The sequence below is a fragment of the Bison bison genome, unplaced genomic scaffold (assembly GCF_000754665.1).
Source record: "Bison bison bison isolate TAMUID 2011002044 unplaced genomic scaffold, Bison_UMD1.0 scf7180017864267, whole genome shotgun sequence".
In the NCBI taxonomy this organism is placed as follows: Eukaryota; Metazoa; Chordata; class Mammalia; order Artiodactyla; family Bovidae; genus Bison; species Bison bison.
The window spans coordinates 1,787,890-1,814,485 of NW_011494839.1; the positions used below are offsets into that span (position 1 = coordinate 1,787,890).

Below are 26,596 nucleotides of genomic sequence, written 5' to 3' on the forward strand. Positions count from 1 at the left end.
AGGACCAAGTCGAGGAGCCAAAGACCAGGACCCTCCCCACCCCACACGCTTGGCGCCCCTCCCCCCAACTTTAGCCCACGAGCCCCGAGCTGCTGGCTTCTCAAACTCCGCCGCTCCCTGGTTCAGGGGCCCTTAACCAGATGAGCCCCCCACTCCCCAGTCTCTTCAAAATGTCCAGGTGTTTCTTGACTTCCTACTTTTGTATTCCAGTCCCTTATAACGAAAAGGACATCTATTTTGGGTGTTAGTTCTAAAAGGTCTTGAAAGTCTTCATAGGACCGTTCAACTTCAGCTTCTTCAGCATTACTGGTTGAGGCATAGACTTGGATTACTGTGATATTGAATGGTTTGCCTCTGAAACAAACAGAGATCATTCTGTCGTTTTTGATATTGCATCCAAGTACGGCATTTTGGACTCTTTTGTTGACTATGATGGCTACTCCATTTCTTCTAAGGGATTCTTGCTCACAGTAGTAGATATAATGGTCATCTGAGTTAAATTCACCCATTCCAGTCCATTTTAGTTTGCCAATTCCTAAAATGTCGATGTTCACTCTTGCCATCTCCTGTTTGACCACTTCCAATTTGCCTTGACTCATGGACCTAACATTCCAGGTTCCTATGCAATATTGCTCTTTATAGCAACGGACCTTGGTTCCATCACCAGTCACATCCACAAATGGATGTTGTTTTTCCTTTCTCTGTCTCTTCATTCTTTCTGGAGTTATTTATCCACTTATCTCCAGTAGCATACTGGGCACCTACCAACCTGGGGAGTTGATGTTTCAGTGTCCTATCTTTTTGCCTTTTTGTACTATTCATGGGGTTCTCAAGGCAAGAATACTGAAGTGGCTTGCCATTCCCTTCTCCATTGGACCACATTTTGTCAGAACTCTCCACCATGACCCATCTGTCTTGGGTGGCCCTACACGGCATGGCTTATAGTTTCATTGAGTTAGACAAGGCTGTGGTCCATGTGATTAGATTGGTTAGTTTTCTGTGATTGTGGTTTTCAGTCTGTCTGCCTCTGATAGAGAAGGAAAAGAGGCTTATGGAAGCTTCCTGATGGGATAGACTGAGGGGGAAACTGGGTCTCCAGCTTAACAGCATCAAAAATACCAAATACTTAGTAATCAACAAATTATGTACATGACCTTTGCAATTTACTGAAAGAAATTAAGATTTAAATAAAAGGAGATATATACCATATTCATGGATTGGAAGAATGAACATTGTTAAGATGTAAATTCTCCCCAAAATTGATTCATAAGTTAAAAGCAGTTCCAATCAAAATTCTTAAAGGCTTTTTTGGTGTGATGGAGGTTGGTAATAACATATGGATTCTAAACATTTTAAGAAAATGCAAAGCACCTAAAATAGTGAAAACAAATCTTAAAAATGAAGAATAAAGTTGCACTACCTGATTCAGACCTTAATATAGAGCTTCAACAATCAAGAATATGAGGCATCATCATAGACAAACAAGTCAAAATAGCACAAAAGAAAGTTCAAATAGATGTATACCCAGTTAATCTGTGTACCTAAATTTATAACCATATAACCAGTTTAACAGATTTTCAATACTGGTACTACAGCAATTCAATGGGGAAAGGAAAGTCTTTTCAACAAATAGTATGGAAAAGTTTGATAAATGCATAGGAAAAACATTAATCTTGACTCCTACCTCGCATATATACAAGGTATATACAGAAACTGACTTGGAATAGATAACAGACCTATTGTAAAAGTTAAACCTATATGCTCCTAGAAGAAAACACAGAAGAATATCTTCATGACCTTGGTAGGCAGAGACTTATTAAACAGAAACCAGAAAACACTAAACATAAAAGAAAATAATAATCAAAACTAAAAGGTCTGCTCATCAAATATATCATTAAGAAAAAAAATACAAACTATTTTTGTACCTGGAAGAAAAATTTCGTGATACATGTGACAATCGATGTGCATTCAGAACTCCATTTAAAAGTCAGCAAACAACTTGACACTTCATAACATGAGTAGCAAATAAGTACATGAAGAAGATTTCAGATCAGTAGTCATCAGGGAAATGCAACTTAGAAATGTAATGAGATACCATTTCACACACACTAGTATGGCTAAATTGAGAAAGACTGACAATACAGGATGTTGGTGAGGAGAGAAACATCTGGAACCTTACCTCATTGGCTGGAATGTAAAATTGCACAACCACTTTGAAAAACTGTTTGGCAGTTTCTTATAAAGTTACATACACCTATCTTATGACACAGCAATTCCACTCCTAGATATTTATTCAAGATAATGAAAACACAAATCTACAAAAAGACTTGTACAAGAGATGTTTATTGCAGCTTTATTTATATAGTCAAAACATGCAAAACCCAAATGTCCATCACTAGGGAAATGGAGAAACAAATTCTGGGACATTTATATAGTGGAACACGACTCATCAATAAAAACAAGTGAACTCTGACACACACACAACAGGACCAATCTCAAAAACATGCTGAGCAAAAGAGATTAGATCCTAAAGAGGATGCATTGTGTGATTCTATTTATACAAAATTCAAGAACAGGAAAATTAACTTATGGCGACAGAAATCACCTGTGGAAATAGGAATTAACTAAGAGAATAAAGGAACTTTCCAAAGTGATGGAAAATGGAAATGTTTCATGTCTTATTGAGGTGATGGCTATAGGAATGCACGTTATCTGTCAAGATTCATCAAATTGCATACTTAAGATCTTATTACTTCACTTTATGTAACTCTTACCTAAATAACAAAACACCAAATCTCTCATACAGCCCCAAATACTACAGGAAAAGGTTAATGACAAACAGAAAGAGAGACAAGGGCTTTAATTTGCAGAGGTATCACAAATCAACAAGAAATAAGCAGATTAATTTAAAAATGGACAATGGTCACAGTGTCCATAGAAAAATAATAAAAAGTGTTTAATAAATTCTAAATGATGCTAAAGCTTACTTCTAGTTAAAGAAATGAAAATTAAAATAAAATACCAGTTTCCACCCATCAGAGGGCCAAATTTAAAAGTCTAATAATACCCAGTATTGGTGAAACTGTTAAACAAATATTCTCATGCTCATTAGTGGAAGATTAAATTGGTGCAATCCGTGGCAGTTAGCACTATATTTATGTTATGATTTAATTTTAATGTTAGCAAAACATCACCTGTCCAATTAAGTTAGAGCTAATTGGACTTTTATTTTTCTAATTTAAATTTCATTCTATAAATTTGTTTTTGCCTTATAATTGCACATACTATATTAATATATGAAATTCATTCCTAGCTTTTTGAACATTTAAGTAAACTTTTTAAAAAGAGTACTTGCTAGTGGGGAACAATTTATATCAGATAAATTCTAAATATCTGTCTTATAATAATCTTTATGGAAAAGATTTATGCAAAGCTGTGATCAATTTGTAATGGCATATATTTTACCTGTCTATGAGTAGAGTATCACTTGTTACAATTAAAATATCCAAGAAATTTTCCAGTTCCTTGTTACGGTCACTTGTCTGTACTAGACTCATTAGCAAACAGAGCTTGAGCAAATTGTAAGTCCCAGGAGGAACAATCTGTGATGCAAAGATGTTGGCAAGTATGGCTGTAAACTTCCAGCATGAGCTGGAGGTCAGAGAGAGGAGACACCTGAAATTGTCACTAATTCCTGAAGGAACTGAAAGTAAATATTAATACACATATTAAAAAGGGCTTTAAAACAAGCAAATGACATACAGACTAGATGTGCCACATTAAAATTATTACAATGATAATAAATTATGATTGGAGGTCACTCTGGTCTATCATTTCTACCCAAGGAACATAATAAAAGGACGCACACCCTGTGTGCCCACATAGATTGCCTGTGGGTTGCAAGTAAATTTCTAATTTTTTCTTTTAAGACCTATGTGAGCAAAGTCAGATCATGAGGCTCCTGTATCACAGTGTTTCCTTTATATTTCTGTGTTTGAAACAGTATCACATTTAGTGAGGGCTAAAAAGCAGAACTGAATATTCTGCTCTAGGGAGGGCTAAAATCAGTCCTGAATATTCTTTGGAAGGACTGATGCTGAAGCTGAAACTCCAACACTTTGGCCACCTGATGCGAAGAACTGACTCATTTGAAAAGACCCTCATGCTAGAAAAGATTGAAGGCAGAAGGAGAAAGGGATGACACAGGATGAGATGGTTGGATGGCATCACCGACTCGATGGACATGAGTCTGAGTAAGCTCCAGGAGTTGGTGGTGGACAAGGAACCCTGGTGTACTGTAGTCCATGGGGTCGCAAAGAGCCAGACACAACTGAGTGACTGAACTGAACTGAACTGAAAAAGCAGAACGGGATATATTTGAATGCTTCTGTTAAAAGGGAAGATTTATACCCTACTACTTTAACATAGACTGTAACATTCTAGATCTTCTCCACTCCCTTATTTTGTCCAACTCCTGAAAGGGATGAGCAATTTAATCCAATGGGTCAGTTTGGGAAGAGCTGTGCACATATTACTCAGTCCCTTTCTCTTTCCTCTTGGGCTGTCTTCACGGAGCAATGATTTCTTCTATTCAGCCATGTCCATGGACTAAGGGAGGCCTACCTAGGGTAGGTCTTGTCACATTTAGGTGGTTAAATCTGCCTAATTCTAGAGTTTAGCAGGAGAAAGCACACTTCACCTACATATAAGTCATGTTCTGCTACCAAATCAGTAAATTTTAAAACATTTCATAGCAGAAAATACTGAAAGGATCTTTAAAATGTCTATTGTTCATTAATGCTTTCTTTCTTCAATATTTTTATTCTTTTAATAAGTTTTTCTCTTCAAAATAAGCAGAGGTGTCTTGAATTCATTGTATTTAAATTCAACTTGAAAGAAAGTGAAAGTGCTAGTTGCTCAGTAGTGAGCAACTCTTTGTGACCCCATAGACTACATAGCCCTCCAGGCTCCTCTGTCCATGGAATTCTCCAGGCAAGAATACTGGAGTGAGTAGCCATTCCTTTTTCCAGGGGATCTTCCTCACCGAGGGATCGAACCCAGGTCTCCCACATTGCAGGCAGATTCTTTACCATTTAAGCCATCAGGGAAGCCCTAAATTCAATATGGGCCTCTGTTATTCTAGATAGCTATCTCAGTTCAGTTCAGTTCAGTCACTCAGTTGTGTCCAACTCTTTGTGACCTCATGGACTGCAGCATGCCAGGCCTCTCTGTCTATCGCTAACTCCCAGAGTTTACTCAAACTCATGTCCATTGAGTCGGTGATGCCATCCAGCCATCTCATCCTGTCTTCCCCTTCTCCTCCTGCCCTCAATCCCTCCCAGCATCAGGGTCTTTTCAAATGAGTCAACTCTTCGCATCAGGTGGCCAAAGTATTGGAGTTTCAGCTTCACCATTGGTCCTTCCAATGAATATTCAGGAATGATTTCCTTTAGTATAGACTGGTTGGATCTCCTTGCAGTCCAAGGGACTCTCAAGAGTCTTCTCCAATACCACAGTTCAAAAGCTATCTAGTGATTCAAAAAAAAAAAAATCTATTATTCAAGATTTAACTAGCCTGTCTTACATTTAGATATTTGTTTGCCAAATTAAGAGTAGCTCTGCTCTTCACTTTTGTTTACTTAGTGCTTAATTAAGTTGGAAGAAAATTATCAGTAATAAAGCAGATATTTTGGCCCCCAGCTACCTTTGCCTCTTGTCTTATTTCTCGATTGGCTAAAAACTCAGATGAGGAAGAGGATGCTATTTCATCCAGCTCTTTTTCTCAACCACAAGTTACTTAGCATTGCCTTAGCTAGAAAACAAAGGTAAGAAAAACTTTTAGACTACTCTTTAACTCCTGGCATCTTAAAACATTCTTCTCATTGGTAATTACTTTTTAAAAAATCTAAATAGGGTTTAGCCAAAAGAAAAGAATCATTCCTAGGGGCAAGTTTCCACATTATCCTGCTTTATTTCCTTCATAGCATTTATTATCTGAAATTGTCTTATTAATTAGTTTAGATTTATTCACTATCTACCATATGATTTAAGGGTGGGAATCTTGACTGTCCTGATCACAACTCTATCCCTAGTGTTTTGAAGAGTGTCCAGCACACAGGCAGCCAATACTTGTCTCCTGAACGAATGGATTTAAACTTGCAAGTATTGTTAAAATGATATTAACATTTTCCTTACCTTTTGGAATGCAAAAAGTGATACTATTTGCTTCTACACAGACAGCAGTTTGTGATGTTTTTACACAGGTTGGAATTCCAATAACCTTATACTCATTTCCTATATTCATTTTATTCACTGATTCATCTAAAATTATTAAAGACAAAAGAAAATATGTGTTTACTGAATGAAACTTTTACTGATGATATGGTTCAAAGATCTAAAACCAGTAACAATTTAATAGTTCAGTTAGCTGTTAAATATTTACTTTTGTTTAGTATAACATGCATACTGAGTGACATGAATAATATAAATTGAGGTACTTTTACTGCTGATAAATTTTGATACATCATTTTGAGCCAGTGATGAATTAACTTCAAGAAGTATGTAGCATAGCAACTAAACAGTCTCCTAAACTCTGTTTAAATGAAACATGTTTCCATTAAATAACAAAAGTGTTAATAAAAGACTTTATAAGTAATAATTTTATTTGGGAAGAAAATTATTTTTAAAAGTATTATGTACTGTCTATAATATAGGCAAGGTACTTTTAAACACACTATGTAATTATAAACTTTAAGACAAATATTGTTATCCCCATTTTATATAGAAAGAAACCAAGAGGTTAAGTGGCTTATACAAGGCTAAAGTAGTTAAGTGCTTAGTCATTCAGTCATGTCTGACTCTTTGTGACCCCATGGACTGTAGCCTGCCAGGCTCCTTTGTCCACGGGGATTCCAAGCAAGAATACTGGAGTGGGTTGCCATGCCCTCCTCCAGGGGATCTTCCCAACCCAGGGATTGAACCCAGGTCTCCCGCATTGCACACGGATTCTTACCGTCTGAGCTACCAGGGAAGCCCAAGTAGTTAAGTAGCCGAGTTGAAATTCCTGTCTGGGTCTGCTCCTGTCTAAAGTCTACCCACAAGACACTTTACTAGGTTCCTCTCACCTTTACGGATTGAGCAAAGCCTTTGCACAAGTTCAAAATTTATTCTGAAAAACTAAAAAGTCTTGATCCTCCATTACACAGTTAGAATTTGGATGGTTGTAAAGCTGTGAAAGAAAGGCTTACAAGCATGAGCAAGGATTAACCTCCCTCTGTGAGTAAACAGTGATCCCTGTTTCTCCCTCTCTGTTCTTTCTCTCTCTCTCTCTAGCTCCAAAGAGTATATTGGTAAACCCTGGGAAGAATCAGGCCCAAGACTTCAGAAAATAAAAACCCCAAACCAAATAAACAAACCAACACTCCCTCTTCCCCTACCCCCCCAAACCCCTGAGGAAAATTAAATAAATCATTTTTCAGCTGTTCCCTGGACTCTTAGAGTTTGGTGAATGTATCCTGAGGTCAAAAAAGGATCAAGAGAAAGGCTATGAGACTGGGAAGTCTGGGTATCTCTTCTGATAATCCCCAAAGGCCTCCTTTTATTAATTTAATTAAAAAAAATTCATTTGGGTTCTATTAAAAGTTTATTTGAAGAAAGGGTTTTCTACTAAAATATATGTTGGATAGTCACTTATATTTCTATATTGTAATGTATGGTTTGTATTCAGTAGAATTAAGTAGTTAAAATAATAGACTTTGCAGCTAGAATGCCTGAGTTTGAATCATGGTTATGTCATGTGCTAGCTGTGTAACCTTGGAAAAGTTATTTAACTTCTCTGTGCATCCATTTCCACACTGTAAATGGAGACAACAATTGAAAGAGTTGAGAGTTGCTTTGATTAAATGAGTTAATATATGTAAAAGTGTCTGGCACACAATACTTGGTATTAAAAATTATAGTCATCTGGGCTTACATGCCTGCCTTGTCCTTGTCAAGCCATGGTGAAAAGAATTCTTGTTTGAGTCTCTACTTTCCAAACTCTTGAGTTCCTTACACATGTTTGCATCCAAAATCTCTCTTTAAAAACAGTTTAATTCTTCCAATTTTAGCCCAAGAAAAGTGGCTGAACCCATCCTCATTTTCACAATTCTGGCTTCTTAATGAAGACTCACTCTTCCCTGGGTGATTGATACTGATAATGATTTCCTCCTTTATTGTAGAATCTGTCTACTCACAGGTCTTAACCCATGGAGTTCATTCATTTATTGAATGAATTTACTTACTAAATTTTTACTACGTGCAGTAAAAATTCACGTCCTACCCTCATGAACATTATATTTTAAAACATTAACTCCAATACTTACATAAGACATACACACACAATAATGGGAGATTATTACTGTAAATAACTGTCACCCTGAGATTTAACATAGTGGTTCATAGCATGTGCTAATATCTTTTTAAGTGAATGTTGTGTGACTGAATAAATAATTGGTACATTAGCTGTTTATGATTCTAAAATATTTAAGAAAGAGAAGACCTATGATTATCAAGCTATACAAGTACCATGTATAAATACCATGTTTATACCATGTATAGCAAGCATAAAGTCAAGTACATTTTAGTGCAAACAGGTCTTACCTCTGAGGAAGACTGTAAGAGATTGAAACCTAAATGGCTGGTTGTTACAATATCCTTGAAAAGCATGAAGTGACTCTGCAGTAATTATTTCAACTATCTGTTTATCTGAATGCAAAAAGCAAAAAAGAATTAGTTATTAGGATATATATTCAATTTAATTTCTACATTAAAATATCAGACATTATTTTAAAAATTATAATTATAAAACAGAAATGCATTTTACCACCAAGTACTCTAAATTTTCTGTCTTCTTGAAGTGAAGATGAACATAGATTACACAAAAAGTCATTTCTTACTGTTGCAGATTCTGTAGCACCAGGTACATGCACTCTTATATACTGAAATCCTGAAAGAAAACAGTTAAGCTAAATTTGCCTTCAGATTCAGCTTTCTATTTTCAATCCTTTCGTCGAGTCGTGAAGTCGCTCAGTCGTGTCCGACTCTTTGCAACCCCATGGACTGTAGCCTACCAGGTTCCTCCCTCCATGGGATTCTCCAGGCCAGAGTACTGGAGTGGATTGCCATTTTCAATTCTTTAAAATGAATCTAATTCAACATATAATTAAATTGGGTTTGGATGTGAGTTCACAGCAGTTCAATGGCTATTTTTTGCCAGGCACTGTGCTAAGGCACTGGTTTTATGGATATTTAAATACACAATTTCAATAGGTGGTGACCAAAAACAGACAATTTCAATACAAAGTGTTCAGAGAGAAGACAGGAGGGGCAACCAACCCAATGAGAGGTGGGGATGAACGGAAAAGTTGTCCTGGAGAAAGACTGAATGGAGTTAAGTCAAAGGGTTGAGAGAAGACATTACGTGGAGAGGGAACACCATGAACAGTCATGAAATTGTGTGAGAGAACAAGTACATCAGCAACACAAGTACACCTATTAAATTATAGGGGAGAGGTGGGGAAGAAAGAATGAATTTCAAGGTTATACAAAGTAGAATTGTAAACATTGTGAAAGTCACTCAGTCAGGGTGCAACTCTTTGCAACCCCATGGACTGTGTATTCCATGGAATTCTTCAAGCCAGAATACTGGAGTGGGTAGCCTTTCCCTTCTCCAGGGGATCATCCCAACCCAGGGATCGAACTCAGGTCTCCCGCATTGCGGGCAGATTCTTTACCAGTTGAGTTATGAGGGAAGCCCTTGTAAGCATTGAAAGTGAAAGTCAAGTTGCTCAGTGGAGTCCGACTCTTTGCTACCCTATGGACTGTAGCCTGTCAAGCTCCTCCATCCATGGGATTTTCCAAGCAAGAATACTAGAGTGAGTTGCCATTTCCTTCTCCAGGGGAACTTCCCGACCCAGGGATTGAACCCTGGTCTCCCACACTGCAGACAGACTCTTTACCATCTGAGCCACCAGGGAAGCCTAGGAGACACCAAATTTTATCCCATCCTTTTTATGCTATGAATGTTTCATAACTAATTATAAACATGATTTAAGATTAAACAATAAATTATTTTGATTTTACATTTTAATATTTACCTTTTGAAAGAGGGCATGCTTCATCTGAACAAAGAAATCTTGCACCTTGTGTATACTTGGTTACAGTTGTCATTGCAATCACAATTCCTTGCATTGTATAAAATCTTTGAGATGTATAATCACGTGGAAACTCACAAAGATCAAGATAATAACTTGGCAGAGGAGGTAAATGTGTTAACTTCAGCACTATATTAATCTAATAAGAACATAAAAAATAGTATTAATAAAAAGCGCAGATCCAATTAGACTTGCATTACAATATAGTAAATATATTTGTAGAATAAGTCAAATAAATGATTTGTTAGTATTAGGAACCAATCTTTTGAGCATTAAGAGAAAAGATATTTAAATGTAAAATTAAAATGCAAAATCCTTATAATCTGATATTTTAATTAAAAGTATTATGAACTATTATCTTTCTTTAAAAACATATATTTCCGTAGAAAATAACAAAATTCTGTAAAGAAATTATCTTGCAATTAAAATTTTAAAAATAAAATAAAATCAGGGAAAAGTTAAAAAAAAATATATATATATATACACATTTCCTCACCATTTCCTGAAAAACTTATTTATAAAACAATGACAACCTCATAGCAATAAATACTTCTCATGCCCAGATATCTAAATATAATTTCTCACTGAAAGGAACCAGAGCTCCTTAGGAAAAATGGCTAGTTTCAGGTCTGGGGCAGAAAAGACACTAATGAAATGTATCAAAAGGAAATAAGAACAAACTTTAAGAAGCCCCCAGTGAAAAAAAAAAAAAAGAAGCCCCCAGTGACCAAAGTTAGAGAATATAAACATCAAAAAAAATGACAAAGATTCACTGAAACATATCAGATATATTTAAAAATGCATGTATTGATAGCTCCTCATAATTTAAAAATGGAAAAACAAACAAAATATTGTTCATCATTGGAAGCTGCTATATTTCAACTTATCACTCCAAGAATTTATAAATGGAAAGAATCAAACATTTCTTATGCTTTTCCTGTACAAATTGTATTGCAAGGTAATTAAACAGTTGATGAGAGAAAAACTTCTCTTGCAGGATAATTTTAGCTAATAAACATTGAAAGTTTTCTAAAATCTGGAAAATCACAATTTTGCAACTCCTAATGAAATAACGGAATCTAGGCAATGATTCAGGAGATCTGGGTTCGATCCCTCAGTCAGGAAGATCCCCTCGAGAAGGAAATGGCAACTGGCTCCAGTCTTCTTGCCTAGAGAATCCCATGGACAGAGGAGCCTGGCAGGCATGGGGTCACAAAGAGTCGGACACGGCTAACACACATACAGGCAATGATTATCAATGACTGCAAAAACTGAGGTGAAAGCTGATGGTAGACTGTGATTTGGAGGGGTCTGACTGACATCATCTGCACCCACCGATCAATTGTGGCATTGCTAAAAGTGGGACCACAGAGAGGGCACGTCTAATGTAAGGCAGTATGAAACACGTGACACTATAATATATTCTTGTCGAAATGAGTTGAATTTGAATCTAAGCAAGTATAATATTTAGAAGCAACTGCTATTTTTCAGAAATATGGGGTCTAGGGAATAAGGTAAATACCACATTAACATAATCAGACAAGCCCAGATTATAAGACATTTTACAGGACAACTAACTGCTGCTGCTGCTGCTAAGTCGCTTCAGGCCTGTCCGACTCTGTGCGACCCCATAGACGGCAGCCCACCAGGCTCCACCGTCCCTAGGATTCTCCAGGCAAGAACACTGGAGTGGGTTGCCATTTCTTCTTCAAAAATTCAATGGCATAAAAAGGGAAGGGAAGGAAATGCCTCTAGATCAAAAAAGACATAGTGAGATATAAGCACCAGTTATAATGTGTACATCTTGTTTTGATCTTGACTTGAACAAATCAGCTGTGAGAGATTCTTGAGAATCCCAATTGGGCAAATTTAAATTTGGGCTGGACAGGATATTAGACGATACTAAGAAATTACTGTTTTTTGTAAGGGGTAATAGTGTCATTGTGGTTATAAAAGAAAAATGTTCACAATTTTTAGAGGTTGATACATACCAAAGTATGTAGGGGTGAAATATCAAATGTATTTTAAAGATTTGCCTTAAAATATTTCAGAAAAAAACTGATGATGCAGGTATGGCAAAATATTGCAAACTGTTAAATCTGAGCAATAGATAATATGGAGATTCATTGTATTATTCTCTTTATTTTAGGGTATGTTTGAAATGTTTTATTATTAAAATGTTTAATATAAGTGATGTTATAAATGAATGCAGGAAGTAAAGATGTGTATGTAGTCCACTGAACTTTGAAAAAATGTTTTAATAAAAAATATATTTTAATATAAAAATATTTATTTACAAGTTATCCTGAAAGTACTATACCTTAATTTTTTTTGTTAAATTTAACTAAAACTTACTTGAGTTTCAGTCTGCAACTGTCCAATTAGTGAGAGAGTCTTAACAGCAATATAACAGACCTGTGATTTCAAACAAGAAAACCAAAGAAGTTATGGAAGATTCCATGTGGCATAAAATTATTTCTTTCTTTAACTTACTGATTGAAAAACTTGAGCAGCTTTTAAAGGCTGGTGTAAAATGTAATTTCCAAGTTCAGCATCCAATTCAACAATATCAGAGGGATTTATTAAAACATTGAATCGATAGACAGCATAACTTTGTTTTGAATCTGTAAAAATACACAAATTTTAAAATGAAGTTAGTTATATGTAGGACTTTATTTTAAAGTTTCTAAAATAAAGTCACCTTTGCTAAACATACCATTGTAGTATTTGCAATCATCTATGAACTTCTGGAGGCCTCCACTTCTGTCAAGATAGATAAGGGCTGCCTCTTTCATTTTTAGATTTGACATTTTCTTCTAGTTAATGATTCTTCTCTTTTCCTAACTGCTTAAATCACAAGTGCTAGTGAAGACTACAGAGACTGATACTCATAGAAAATATAAGAACACCTAGAAATAAAATAAAATTTACATTTAAGGATATAAAATAAAACTGTTTACACTATTAAAGGTAAAACTGAGAGTGAAATAAAATGAGGTAAAATTTTCCACTTAAAAAAATTCCTAGGAGTTCCGTAGCAGCCTAGTGGTTCGGATTCTGAGCTTTCACTGCCTTGACGCAGGTTTAATCCCTGGTCAGGGAACTGAGATCCCACAAGCTGAGCAGTGCAGAAAAATCCTACCCAAAGGGAAGCCACACTTTGGCTTCTTTTGCCAAATGATATTTTATTCAAGACTAGGTTATGAAATTCTTCACAAGATTGCAAATTTAAGAACAGGATCCTCAAATGTCTCTTTACAGAGTAAGTATACCAAAATACATTTGTTGAAAAAAATATTAGATAATGAGGTCCTAGCCTAAGGGATCTGAAAACCTGGTTCTAAATCCAGAGTTTTCTAGTTGCTGTAGGGGAATCACTTGACCTCTCTTGGCTAAGTATCTTCACCTGTAGGAAATTAAGGGGTTGTATTAGATGATAAGGCCTCTTCTGGCTTTACATTTTTTTTCAGTGACCAACATAAAACATTAAACCATAGCATTGAGAGTGGAATACATAAAATTAATTTAAAGATAGATAGCAAACAAAAATTGGAAACAATATATGCCAAATATTCGTTTAGGTGCTAGGGATAAGATGATTAAGATTGAATTCTGCCTTCAATGAGGTGCCAATTTAGAGAAGTAAAAAATAATGACTATCACATTTATTCATTATCAAATATTTATTGGGCATTTACTATTTAATGGATATCATCCTGTCCTAGCCACTGGGGATACAAAGATCAGTAAAATAAGTTCCCTATTTTTCCAAGAGTACAGTGAGGGAAAGCAGACATGTAAAAAAGTTAAAATTCTGTACAATTTATGTGCTATAAGAGAAATATTAATGTACTAGAGAGCACAGAAGGAACTGTATATGAAAGAGTTCACTAAACTTGGGGTCTTCCTCGTGTAGGGGTAATAATATTTTCTATTGTTTTAGGACATTTTGATTTAATATCGTTGAGTCATAGACATTTAAAGGTGACATTTCAGTAACTGGCGGAGAGTTAAGTGAGATTTCAGTAACTGGAGGAGAGGTGAAGAGAAGAAAAAGTTTTTCAAGGATAGAGGTAATCTCCCTTCTCCCAATTTTCACGCCTACACTATTGAATCCACACCCCTGCTACTTGTTCAGCTCATTTTCCAAAGCGAGACTGTCCTTTTGGCTAGTACATGGAGGGCGAGGGGGGGCGCCGGCAGGGAGGCGGGGAACTTCAGAGTTTCTCAGTGCCCCTAATCTAAATAAAACGATCTCAAAGCGTGTGTTGTGTTCAGAACGTTCCATGTGTTTCATCAGACCATAATTTGGAGGCCGAATGATGGGAGACTGCTAATAATGAAATGTTTCAGTGAAGTTCAACAGGGTTGAAAAATTTGGAAGTCCATAATGATTATATAGACAAAGGGAAATCATCAAAGTTTTTAACAGGGGAGTAATATGGTCAGATTTTTATTTTGGACATCAGTGCCTGCTGCCAGAGTGGAAAGAGGGGTTGGAATAGAGGAATTCTATGATCAGTTTCTAGTCTTTGGAGATACGTAGCCCAACCTAGGGCATTAGGAATGAAAGAGAATGGAGGGGATGGATTCTAGACTTTTAAAAATTTCACGCCGGTCTACTGGTGTGGGTGGATGCTGCTGCTCTAAAAAAATACCAAAGTCTGGGGAAGGGTAGGGAAATGACAAGGTGAAATTCATTTCAGATATGCTGACTTTGATCGGTTCTGAGGACGTCCAGACAGACAGAAGAATTAAGGCGACGTAAACTAGGGCTTGGCCTTCAGTAATTTTAAAAAGACCAGAGATAACGCTCTGGGTATCACTGGTGTAAAGCGGAGGTCCTGGAGTACTGGCATTATCAAGGAAGCGGACAGTGGAGGAAAAGACAGGAACCCTTTGGGAAAGCATTAAATAAGCCAACAGGGACAAAATGTGACAGGTCTCCCCACAGCCTAAAGAACCCAAGTGCTGGTTCACCAGAAACAGGCGCAGGTCGGGTCTCCTCTCCTGACCGAGTCAGCACGAAAACACCTCACAATCAAAGTGGATGGAAGCAAGTCCGGCCTCACATCCTGAGCTCCAGGACCTCTTCCACCCACAGAGGCACTGTGGACTGTGCCTGTGGACCCCAGCCCAGCGGGGTGTGACACCCTTCCACCCACCGAACCTCTCCTGTCACGCGCCACCTGGAGCCCAGGAGCCAGCGATGTCCTCGCGCGCATGCGCGCATCTCTGGGCCGTTGGTCGCGCAGAGCTTGCTGGGGTTGCCCCTTCCAGTCACCAGAGCACCTAGTCTGACCTGCACTCCATCTTCTTTAATATAACGGCTCTTGCTCGCTCCTTGCGAGGCAAAGAACAGAGAGAAAGATAAAAAAAACGTTGGTTGTGTCATGTTTGTTAAAAAGCTTACATAAAAATCTCCTGGTGGGAATGCAAAATGGTGTAACAGTTCAGAAAACATTCCCTGATAAAGGACCACAGAGTTATTATATGACCCAACAATTTCGTGCCACATATTACATATTATACATATTATGTATAGATAGTATGAGAAAGAATGCAAAACATATGTTCACACAAGAACTTACATGTGAATGTTTGTAGTATTACAATAGCCAAAAAGTGGAAACTGATAAATGGGTAAATAAGATGTGGTATATCCACATAACATGATGTTGTCAGTTCAAAAGAATGTCTGTTCAACTGAACTGACTTTTAATACTCAAAAGAATGAGTATTAAAATGTGCCACAACATTGATAAACCTTGGAAACACTATGTAAAGCAAAAGAAGCTACATAGGAAAGGCCAAATATAAGATTCCATTTATGTAAAATGTTCAGAAATAACAAATCTGAGAGTGAGATAATAGATTAGTGGTTTTCCGGGGGATTTAAGGGGAAATGGAGAGTGACTGCTAATGGGTATAACTTTTTTAAACTGTGGTAATTCACATAAAACTTACCATTTTAACAGTTTTTAAGTGTACCAATCACTGGTGTTGAGTACATTCACATTGTGAAACCTCACCACCATCCACCTCCAGAACTTTTTCACCTTCCCAAATTGAAACTCTGTCCCCCTTAAACAGTAATTCCCCATTTCCCTGGCTCTCTACTTTCCTATCTGCCCCTGAGAGCAAGCTGGGTTCTGTCTCCATGAATTTGACTACTCGGGGTACCTCATGTAAGTGGAATCAGTGTTTGTCCTTTGTAACTGCCTTATTTCACTTAACAAAATGTATTCAAGGTTCATCTACATTATAGCATATCAGAACTTCCTTTTAAAGGCTGAATAATATTCTATTGTATGTACAGACCACATTTTGTTTATCCACCCCTATAGGTGGAGAGGGAAAGGGGGATGACAGAGGATGAGATGGTTGGATTGTGGCCTCACCAACTCGATGGACATGAGTCTGAGCAAGCTCCAGGAGTTGGCAATAGACAGGGAAGCCTGGCGTGCTGCAGTCCATGGGGTTGCAAAGAGTCGGACATGACTGAGTGAACTGAACTGACATATAAGGTTTCTTTTTGAGGTGATGAAAATGTTCTAAAATTGATTGTGGTGATAGTTGCACATCTCTGAATAAATTAAAAGCCAGTGAATTTTACACTTTAAATAGGTGAATTCTATGGTATGTGAATTAAATCTCAATAAAGCTGTTACCAAAAAACCAAAGCTTGTGCTGAGTCCTTCCCTGTTAGTATTAGTTTGAACAGTTATCAATCTTGCTGTATTTCATTGGGTTGGGGGGATCCAGGAGTTGGAAGCCTGGACCACTTTCCTTGGGAAATAATAGAAGCCACTCCTTTCAATACTTAATAGGGTTGACAAAACACCACAGACTTTGTTTGTTCCTATGGGAGAATACATCTATGTGAGCGATGAGGTAAAGAAAATGTTTTGCTGAACTAGAAATCAATCTGCAACAGCAAAGGTCTGTTAAAACTGTCTTGTACTAAAATCCTGTGGTTATGAATACTATTTTATATGAGAAGAACTAGACTATGGGCTGCTGATGGATCTTGTTTTAAGGTAGAATCAATTCTTCTGCAAGGTATTTATTAATATATATACAAAAGTTTTGGTTAATCAGTTAACTGTAATGATTCATTTCCATGCAAAGTAATAATGGAGTTTTAAATCAACCAAGTCCAACAAAATCTTCCAATAGGTTTTTATGTATTTAGTACATCCTTTAAAGTATGTTAGACATAGAAAAAAACACTTAAAATTTTAAGTATTCAGTGCATTACTGCCTGTTGCAAATTCTCTGAAAATGAAAATATCTAGAGTCAAAATTTCATTGCTTCTGATTGCTACATTGTTGTAAATACTTATAGCATTTTATTGTTTTAGGAGATCACTGAACATCACAAACAAAATCTCAGTGGCAGGTTAAGAATTAGAAGCCTCCCAATAGGAGGCTTGAAAATTTAAAGTAGATACCCAGTGTGTAAAACTAGTATGCTTTGCAAGAAGCAACAATTTAATTTTAGATACACATATAGGGCATCTGTTGGGAAGATTTATAAAGATAAATACATTGTAAGTGATTGGTTCATTTTAATTTTTTAACTTGAATGTGGTGGTGTGAAAGAGGACTGTTTTATGCAAATCAAAGTCCTTTCCATTCTCATCCCCTCTTCCATTTTTTCCTCTTTCAGCAACTAACTACACAGGACCTGCTGTCATGCCTTTTAAAGATTTAAAAATTTTAGAGCAGTTTTTTTTTTCACAGCAAATTTGAGCAAAAGTTAACAAGTTTTAGGTAGAAACTTATTTTTAGATCTTTCTTCCTAATATATGCATTCAATGATATAAGTTGAATTATATCAATTCAAGCAATTATCTCCAAGCACTGTTTTCTCTTATCTACAAATTTTGATTATTGTTTTCATTTTCATTTAGTTCAAAGTATTTTAAAATTTCTCTTGATATTTCTTCTTTGACCTATGTGTTATTATATGTTATTTCATCTTCATGTATTTTGGGACTTTTCAGTTATATTTGTTATTGATTTCTTGCTTTGTTCTGTTATGGTTTTAGAGCAGACATGATATAATTTCTATACTTTTCAATCTGGTTAACTTGTTTTTTATGGTCCATGATTTGACCTATCTTGGTGAATGTTCCATGTGAACTTGAGAAGAAAGTGTATCTGCTATTTTTGGATGAAGCAGTCTATAGATGTCAATTATATCCAGTTGATGGATGGTGTTGAGTTCAGCTAAGTCCTCACAGACTGCTGTCTGCTGGACCTGTCCATTTCTGAGAGGACTGTTGAAGTCTCTAACTATGACGGTGAATTCATTTCTCTCTCCTTAGTTCTATCAATTTTTGTCGAACGTAGTTTTATACTCCGTTAGGTGCCTACATATTAAGGATTGCTATGTCTCAAAGAATTGACTCCTTTATCATTCATTATGTAATGTCCTTTATGCCTGGTAACTTGCCTTTCTCTGAAGTCTCCTCTGTCTGAAATTAATATAGCTATGCCTCCTTTCCTCTGATTAGTATTAGCATGCTATATATTTTTTCCATCTATTTACTTTTAATCTGTATGTCTTTATATTTAAAGTGGATTTCTTACAAACAACATAGAGCTGGGTCTTGATTTTTGATCCACTCTGAAGAAAATCTTTTAATTGGTGCACTTAAGACCATTTATGTTCAAAGTGATTATTGATATAGTTCGATTAATATCACATTTGTCACTGTTTTCCATTTCCTGGCTCCTGCTTTTGTCTTCTATTCTCTTTTGCCTTTCGTGGTTTTAACTTATTCTAATTTCTCTTTTTTTAGCATATTTTTTCCTTTTTTAAACTGATTGTCCTAGAGTTTGCAATATATATCTACAATTAATCAAAGCCCACTTTCAAAGAACATTAATGGCTTCACAGGATAGTGAAGTACCTTAGTGCAAATACTTTATATGACAACAAACTAATCTTACTCTCTCCCTCTCATCCCTTGTATGATGATGTCATATTACTTATGTAAAAGTATGAGTAAGCATATTTATACATTATATACATACTCAAATAACATTATTATTTCAAACAAACAATTATCTCTCAGATCAATCAGTAAGAAAAATAAGTTTTTATTTTACCTTCACTTATTCCTTCTTGGATGCTCTTTCTTTAACGTAGATCTGAGTTTCTGAATTATATAATTTTCCTTCTCTCTGAAAGTGAAAATGTTAGTCACTCAGTTGTGTCCAGCTCTTTGCAACCCCATGAACTGTAGTCCATCAGGCTCCTTTGACCTTGGAATTCTCCAGGCAAGAATACTGGAGTGGGTTGCCATTTCCTTCTCCAAGGGATCTTCCTGACCCAGGGATGAAACCTGGGTCTCCTGCAACTCAGGCAGATTATTTACCATCTGAGCCAGGAGGGAAGCCTTTCTTCTCTTTAAAGAACTTCTTTTAACCTTTCTTGGAAGGCAAGTCTATTGGCAACAAATTACCTCAGTTTTTGTTTGTCTTGAGAAAGTATTTCTCCTTTACCAAGCTGGTGGGCTTTTCCCTCTCTTCACTTCACTCTCTTCTTGCTATCATAATTCCTGAGGAGAAGTCACATGTAATTCATATCTTTGTTTCCCCTGGCTTCTTTCAGGAATTTTTGTCCCTAATTTATGCCTAGGTATAGTTTTGTTTTGTGGGTTTTGCATTTATTCTGGTGTTCTCTGAGCTTCCTGTATCTGAAATTAATTTGGAGAAATACTTCTATTCCTTTTTCTCTCCTTCTGGTATTCTCATTACACGTTAGTCACATCTTTCGTAGCTGTCCAACAGACTGAGTATGTTTCTGTTTCCTCTCCTCCCACCTCCACCCCTTCGGTGGGACAGAATTGCTAGAATGGACTGGACTTGGGTACTTCCCTTCCCTTCCGTCAGTTAGGCTCTGATAAAACTGCTGTGAGTCAGGTTCAGATTAACTAGTTTCTTCTGGGAGCAAGCCTTGTTAAGAACACAGTGCTCTGGCATATTTGAAAATGGTTCATTTTCCCTCCTCATACTGGAAGTACAAGGAAATGTTTTTCTTAGTATTTGTGAGAAGTTGGTTCAGCCCTGTGACCAGGTTCCCCTGGACTTCTGAACTCTCAAAAAGCTGTGCACATGATCTCTAGCATTTGTTATATAGGTTTTGCCACCGCTGCAGTGCCTCCTGCAGGGGTTGTCTGCTCCAGTAAACCACAGCTCTTTACACTTGGCCATCTGTCTCTCCAGTCTTAGGGGCAGCAGTTTGCCCTGTGTCCTCCACTGTCATGTGTATCCAACAAAAACTGTTGATGTTTCAGTCTGCTCAGCTTTTTATTAGGCAACTTCTAAGCTCCATACACGTGGAACTGGGAAAACGGAAGTCACCACAGCACATTCCTGTGCACTTGCATTGCTTAGGTGATGCTGTTTCTATCTCTTTTCCACTTTCCCTTTGGTCCAAATTCCTGATTCACTTATCAGTAATGTGGTACAATGGCTGAAATACTAAAGATGGTAGAATAATGACTTAACTTTTATTTCCATAAATAAAAACTGCTATTACAGGTAAGTGGCAGAAAACCCCAATTTCAAAAACAGCTAACTTCCAAACTACATACATGAGAATATAAGTTATTAATTTTAACACACTTCATTAAAAATCATTCTGGCACTACCAAAAATGTTCCTATATACCTACTCCCACTTTTCATACAGCATGTGATATACAAAAGAATGAGTCATAAAATATCTGTGTAAAGGTCTGTATGTCTATGGATAAATCACCTCAAAAGTTACAGGTATGCTAAGAGATTGGTAATGCTAAATTTTTATAGTGATAAAATTTTATAGTAATAAATATTACAAATATTTAAATCACTTTTCAAATGTTTATCATTACTGAAATTATATCGCAACAGTGTTTGCTGGCTCCTAAGTTCAAAAATTATTTTGGCATAGAAAACTTTTGAGCAGACTACTTGCTGCCAGTATCTATGTCAGTTAACACCTCCCTGTGGGTGTGCCAAATTCTGTAATTTTCAGCCTGTGCTGTAACATGACAAAGGTTCAGAGGCTCTACACTCTACCATATGCAATAAAATAAGAGATATGTATAACATGAAGAATGTTGGGGCTTCTTCATTTCAACCTTGAGTTTATTTTGGCAATAACCATGAAATAGTTCAACTATTCAAATGGCATACATTTTCTAAAAGACAGCATGCTCTGAGAAAAAAGATAATCTTGAAACTTGGAAGAGATTTTGCTCACTGAATATTAAACATGTCAGCCTATGATAATCTAGTAATTTCTGTGTAGGCCCAAATATTTAAAATGTTATACTTCTCTCCCTTACATATATGAATAATTACTGTCTGCAATGACTATTGTAACCATCACCAATTTTAAAATAATGGCAGGCATTAGATGATCATTAATCTTTTTGCTAGTTTTTATTATACTTACAAGATCTGTATTTCTTATGACCCGAGAAACATCAATATTCTATTTAAAATCTGTTGTTAAAAACATACAATATTGCACTTTAATTTTTGGCAGTTTAAGGAACGGCTGAGTAAAAAAATCATACAAGAAACTACAGTTTTTATTTTGCTTTACAATAAGCAAAGAGCTCTGTATAAAAGCAGAACTTACAGTAGTGCCAAATAAACCAAATATTTACAGTGTTGCTGTTAAAGTCTTACCTCTAAAGGAAGATTCAGTGTATTGGATGCAAATATTACTAATCTAACAAAAGTACACTCTCCCGTCCCCGCTTCTGCTGAATAACTGTAAACTAAAGGGAATTCTATAATTTCTTTCTCAAGAGAAAATTACATGAAAGAATGCTTGTTCTTGAGGCATCAAAACTGTGTCACTGAACTCTTTCACAGTTTCCTACAAGACTTGAAAAATCTCTAAACTAAGAATCAGAACCCCAAGGTAAGCATAATTTTTAGTTTTCTGAAGATACTCCTTTTTAACAAGTACACAAGTTGGTTTTTAGTATGATTTTAAAGATCAATTTCCTGTACTTTTTCTAAGATAAATAAGATACTATGTATCTGCCTAAATTATTTTTAACTTTTGTTACACTGTAGTAAAACTGTATAGATTTATACTGACCCATAATTTGCTATTCTTTTAATTCCCAATTAGGTAAACAGACAGTGCAATAGTCTTGTTACTTATCAACCAATTAGGAAGATAGCTTCGAACAGCTATTTGCAAAAGCAAATACCAAGATTAAGACCTACTTAACAATATATTAAATATTCAAAAGACCAAAAAGAACATAAATAGAATGTATTGGTAATATAAATACATGAAACAGAGACATTCATTTTTGGCACCACCTAAAAAAAAAATCCAGCAGTTACTTTATTTCCCTTCAGATCTTTGGGAATATTTAAATTTTCTAACTATTGAACTTTCACTTTTCCTCCAGAGGAAAAATAATTCACAAATTTGAACTGGTATTTCAGAAACACAGAATTTCCTCTTGTTACTTCTTATTTGGATCTGTAGAATGAACAGTTATCCAAAGCATCAGCTAGCAGCCAGTGAATTAACTATGCTTTTATATTTTAATCCTACCAAGGAATGATTATGTCAAACAGTGATTCATTATGGAAAGATGGTTTTTTTTTTAAACAACCATGTACCAATTGCATAGTTGTGATCAGAGAACAAAGGTCAAAGTAGAGAGCTACAAAGGCATTAATATACATTAACTGAACTGCAATAGACTGCTGAAAAACAGCTGATCTTGGGTAAATGTTAGTGTAAACCTAGGGGGAAAAAAACAGTCATTAGCAAAAAGGTTTTTTTTTTCCCCCCAAAAAAATAGGTTAGTGCTAAGAACAACAGCTTTCAAAATTTGTTTAAAAATAAGCTTAATAAACAAGAATACAAATTTTAATCCAAAACTTAGCTCTTTGAAATGCCCTATTTTCTTGCATACAGCAGAAAATACATTTTTCATAGTTTTAAACATTACATGTAAAAATGAGGCACTAGTTAAACATATTTGAATATATTCACACAAACAGAAGTTTCCGTCTCATCTGTAGGCTTATATTTGCTTAACGGTTTCTGGAGGGCAGACTGTTCACAAAAATAAGTCTTCTGAAGGAGGCGCGTAAGAGAAACCAACAAAGGCATCATCTGCCTCGAGTACGCTGGCGTTCACTATGGAATAGTCAGAAGACACACAGACAGAATACGGAACTGTTTCTTCTGTAAACACTGCATCAAAGTTCCTGATATCATCCGGTCCCACCTAAAACATCGAAAAGCATACCATTATTCACCATATCTTTTTTTTCCCATTGATGCAGTGACCCATTAAAGCCCTCTTTGGAATCTGTCCATTTATTCCTGGCAAGTTTAGATGTCTTCCTACTCCATCATGTCTCTGACACATTTCCTGCTTTTTCCTTTTTGACTTTCATTATTCATGCCCTTCTCACAGTTAAGGTTCTCGTTGTTGGGTAGAGGGAGGAGAGAGAAGGGTGAGGAAGGCCAGTATGACAGAGTCCTTGCCTCTGTTAACGTGACTCTCAGGTCCTGTAACTGATCTGCTTACTCTCTACCCACCCATCATCACCTCTAAGTTTAGAAAAGGAGCTCAGGGGCGTTTTCAAGACAGCATTTTGCATCTGCTCTTCCATAAAATGCCTGCCCATCCAGCTTCTCAATTCTGGGGAGGCCTTTTGATAAAGAAATGAATATTAAGTAAAATTGTGAAAGGTGATTCTACAGAGGTCATTCATTCAATATCTGGCTGTGACACCCTTAGCTTTGGCGACCTAAGGGGACTGGAACCTGAGAAGTGAAGTATCGTGGCTACTTAGGCTCAAAGGCAGTGGTTAACCTTCCTTCAGGAAGCTGATACAAGCTAATGGACTCTTTCCTTCCAATGTATTTACAGATCAAAACTGGGATACAAACTCAGGTGGTTCACTCTTCAAGCCCATCCCTGAAACTCTGGATATTTTCCACTCAGGGGAAGGGAATCCTTAAAATGTCAAAGTCACCAACTCTAACCAAGTTAGAGTTAAAATGGATTCACAGAAGATATGGAAGTCAAGGACAGAGTTAGCCCAGCAGGTCTACAAACAAGCAGAGCAGAGACCAGGGAAATCCAGGATGCTAGATCCTTCCACATGAGATTCTCCAACAGAAGAGAAAGAATGCTAAAAATTATATTCATGTATGTATATAAAAGTCATCAAATTCTCATTTATAACCCTAGAAGCATGGACTCTGGAACAAGACTAAGGTTTGAATACTGGCTATGAAGGCTGCTAGCTATAATTCCTTATATAAACTAACCTATCTCTGTGAGTTTGTTTCTTCTCTGTAAAATAAAAATACTACCATAAACCTGTTAAGGTTATTGTGAGGACTAGATGCGTTGATACATAAAATTTCCCAAATCTGACACATAGAAGGTGCTCAATAAATGATGACAAATGTTTCTTCATTTGACTTTATAAATATTTTATGAGTACCCTGATGGTTCATGGCTCGTATTGTGAGGGATAATACTGCATGACTCATGTTAAGAGTAAGAAAGGACTCTTTTCAAAGCACCCAAGCTCAAGTTCTACTTCTACAATTTTAATTTTAAACTTTCGCAAGTGATTTAACCTTTTTGAGCCTAAGTTAATTCATCTGTATTATGTGGAAAACACCAGTACTATTCCATAGGATTGTTGTCTGGCTTCAGTAAAAGACACTAGTATTGAGGACAGTATAGGAGCTAATTTTTTAATCTTTGCTTATCTGTTAGGTGAAAAACAGCAACATGTTAGGGTTTTATTTTGCTTTCCTTAAATGTCAGTGAGGTTGAACATCTCATACATTTGAAAACCATCTGTATTTAGTTTTCTGTAATTGTTTATTTTGTGTCTTTTGTCCACGTACGAAAGCATAGAAGGAATAATGACCTTGAATCAGGCACAGCTTTGAATTGCAGCTCTACTACTTTTAACCAGCTACATGACATCTCTGAGTTTCCATTTCTTCATTTATCAAACATGTATAGTAAGAACAGTAATAGCAGTAACTTGGCAGCTTATTTGACACATAAATTACATGCTGTAATGCATAAGAAGTATAATATGCCTACATATAGGAAGCTATCATTAGTAACATCACTATTAGCCTTCTCATGATTTATTAATAATCTCCCTATCATTATATATTTATTTCCAAACATTTCAACACTGTTAATCCTTTAAGTAAAATGTTTCCATCAGCAGATTTAACAAGTCAAGCTAACATAAGCATTTTTATAATACTGTCTTACTGTTTTCCAAATAGGATGTAACAATTTACATTATCATTAATAATGTTTGACTGTAGCTGGTTTTACATCAATCTAGGAAAAAGTGCATTAGTGTTACTTATAAGGTTTTTTTTTTTAACAGATATGAATTTGATACCTCATGGTCACTTTAATTTGCATTTTTTTAACCTATTGTGCTTATTCCTTTTTCATACATGCTCTAAAGAAAACACTTTACAGATACTGGGCTGGAAGATATCTGTATCAATCTAAAGTAACTAAAATCTTAGGAATCATCCCGAAGTTACCAGTTGTGCCTGACCTGTTTCATAAATATTTCAGCACTGATTCAGTTTTATTCAGGTTAGATTTTGAGATCTAGTCCTAAAATTACGAGGAGCTATAGTCCCACACTTTACTATTTAGAAAGACAGACTTGGATGTAACCTTACCACGTTAGGATTAAATGGTGGTGGAATCTTCTTCTGCACAAGATCAGTCCAGCTGAGTGACTCAAAAAAGGGATGATTCTGAATCTCAAGCTAGAATGGTAAAGAAACAGATTTATTATTTACTAATTGCCAACATCTGCTGGATCATGGAAAAAGCAAAAGAGTTCCAGAAAAACATCTATTTCTGCTTTAATGACTATGGCAAAGCCTTTGACTGTGTGGATCACAATAAAGTGTGGAAAATTCTGAAAGAGATGGGAATACCAGACCACCTGACCTGCCTCTTGAGAAACCTGTATGCAGGTCAGGAAGCAACAGTTAGAACTGGACAAGGAACAACAGACTGGTTCCAAATAGGAAAAGGAGTATGTCAAGGCTGTATATTGTCACCCTGCTTATTTAACTTATATGCAGAGTACATCAGGAGAAACGCTGGGCTGGAAGAAGCACAAGCTGGAATCAAGATTGCCTGGAGAAATATCAGTAACCTCCGATATGCAGATGACACCACCCTTATGGTAGAAAGTGAAGAGGAACTCAAAAGCCCCTTGATGAAAGTGAAAGAGGAGAGTGAAAAAGTTGGCTTAAAGCTCAACATTCAGAAAACTAAGATCATGGCATCTGGTCCCATCACTTCATGGCAGATAGATGGGGAAACAGTGGAA

At 36.2% G+C, this 26,596-nt stretch overlaps 2 protein-coding genes across 4 annotated transcripts in view; both read right to left on the reverse strand.

Annotated features, from left to right (window-relative positions):
- The window catches only part of MCMDC2 (minichromosome maintenance domain containing 2), a 39,409-nt gene extending 26,406 nt beyond the window's left edge, over positions 1-13,003 (reverse strand). The window contains exons 1-8 of the mRNA XM_010848460.1: positions 12,910-13,003; positions 12,687-12,817; positions 12,549-12,608; positions 10,137-10,332; positions 8,864-8,986; positions 8,641-8,745; positions 6,196-6,321; positions 3,466-3,703 (exon numbers count right to left, since the gene is read on the reverse strand). Of these exons, the coding sequence (XP_010846762.1) occupies positions 3,466-3,703; positions 6,196-6,321; positions 8,641-8,745; positions 8,864-8,986; positions 10,137-10,332; positions 12,549-12,608; positions 12,687-12,817; positions 12,910-13,003 (1,073 nt within the window). The remainder of the gene's footprint in view (positions 1-3,465; positions 3,704-6,195; positions 6,322-8,640; positions 8,746-8,863; positions 8,987-10,136; positions 10,333-12,548; positions 12,609-12,686; positions 12,818-12,909) is intronic.
- An 8,615-nt stretch (positions 13,004-21,618) lies between these two features.
- LOC104994804 (serine/threonine-protein kinase Sgk3) overlaps positions 21,619-26,596 on the reverse strand; it is a 61,429-nt gene continuing 56,451 nt past the window's right edge. For all 3 annotated transcript variants that reach the window (XM_010848463.1, XM_010848461.1, XM_010848462.1), the window contains 2 exons: positions 25,932-26,021; positions 21,619-23,466 (listed from right to left, as the gene is read on the reverse strand). In XM_010848463.1, the coding sequence (XP_010846765.1) occupies positions 23,296-23,466; positions 25,932-26,021 (261 nt within the window). In that variant the 3' untranslated portion in view covers positions 21,619-23,295. The remainder of the gene's footprint in view (positions 23,467-25,931; positions 26,022-26,596) is intronic.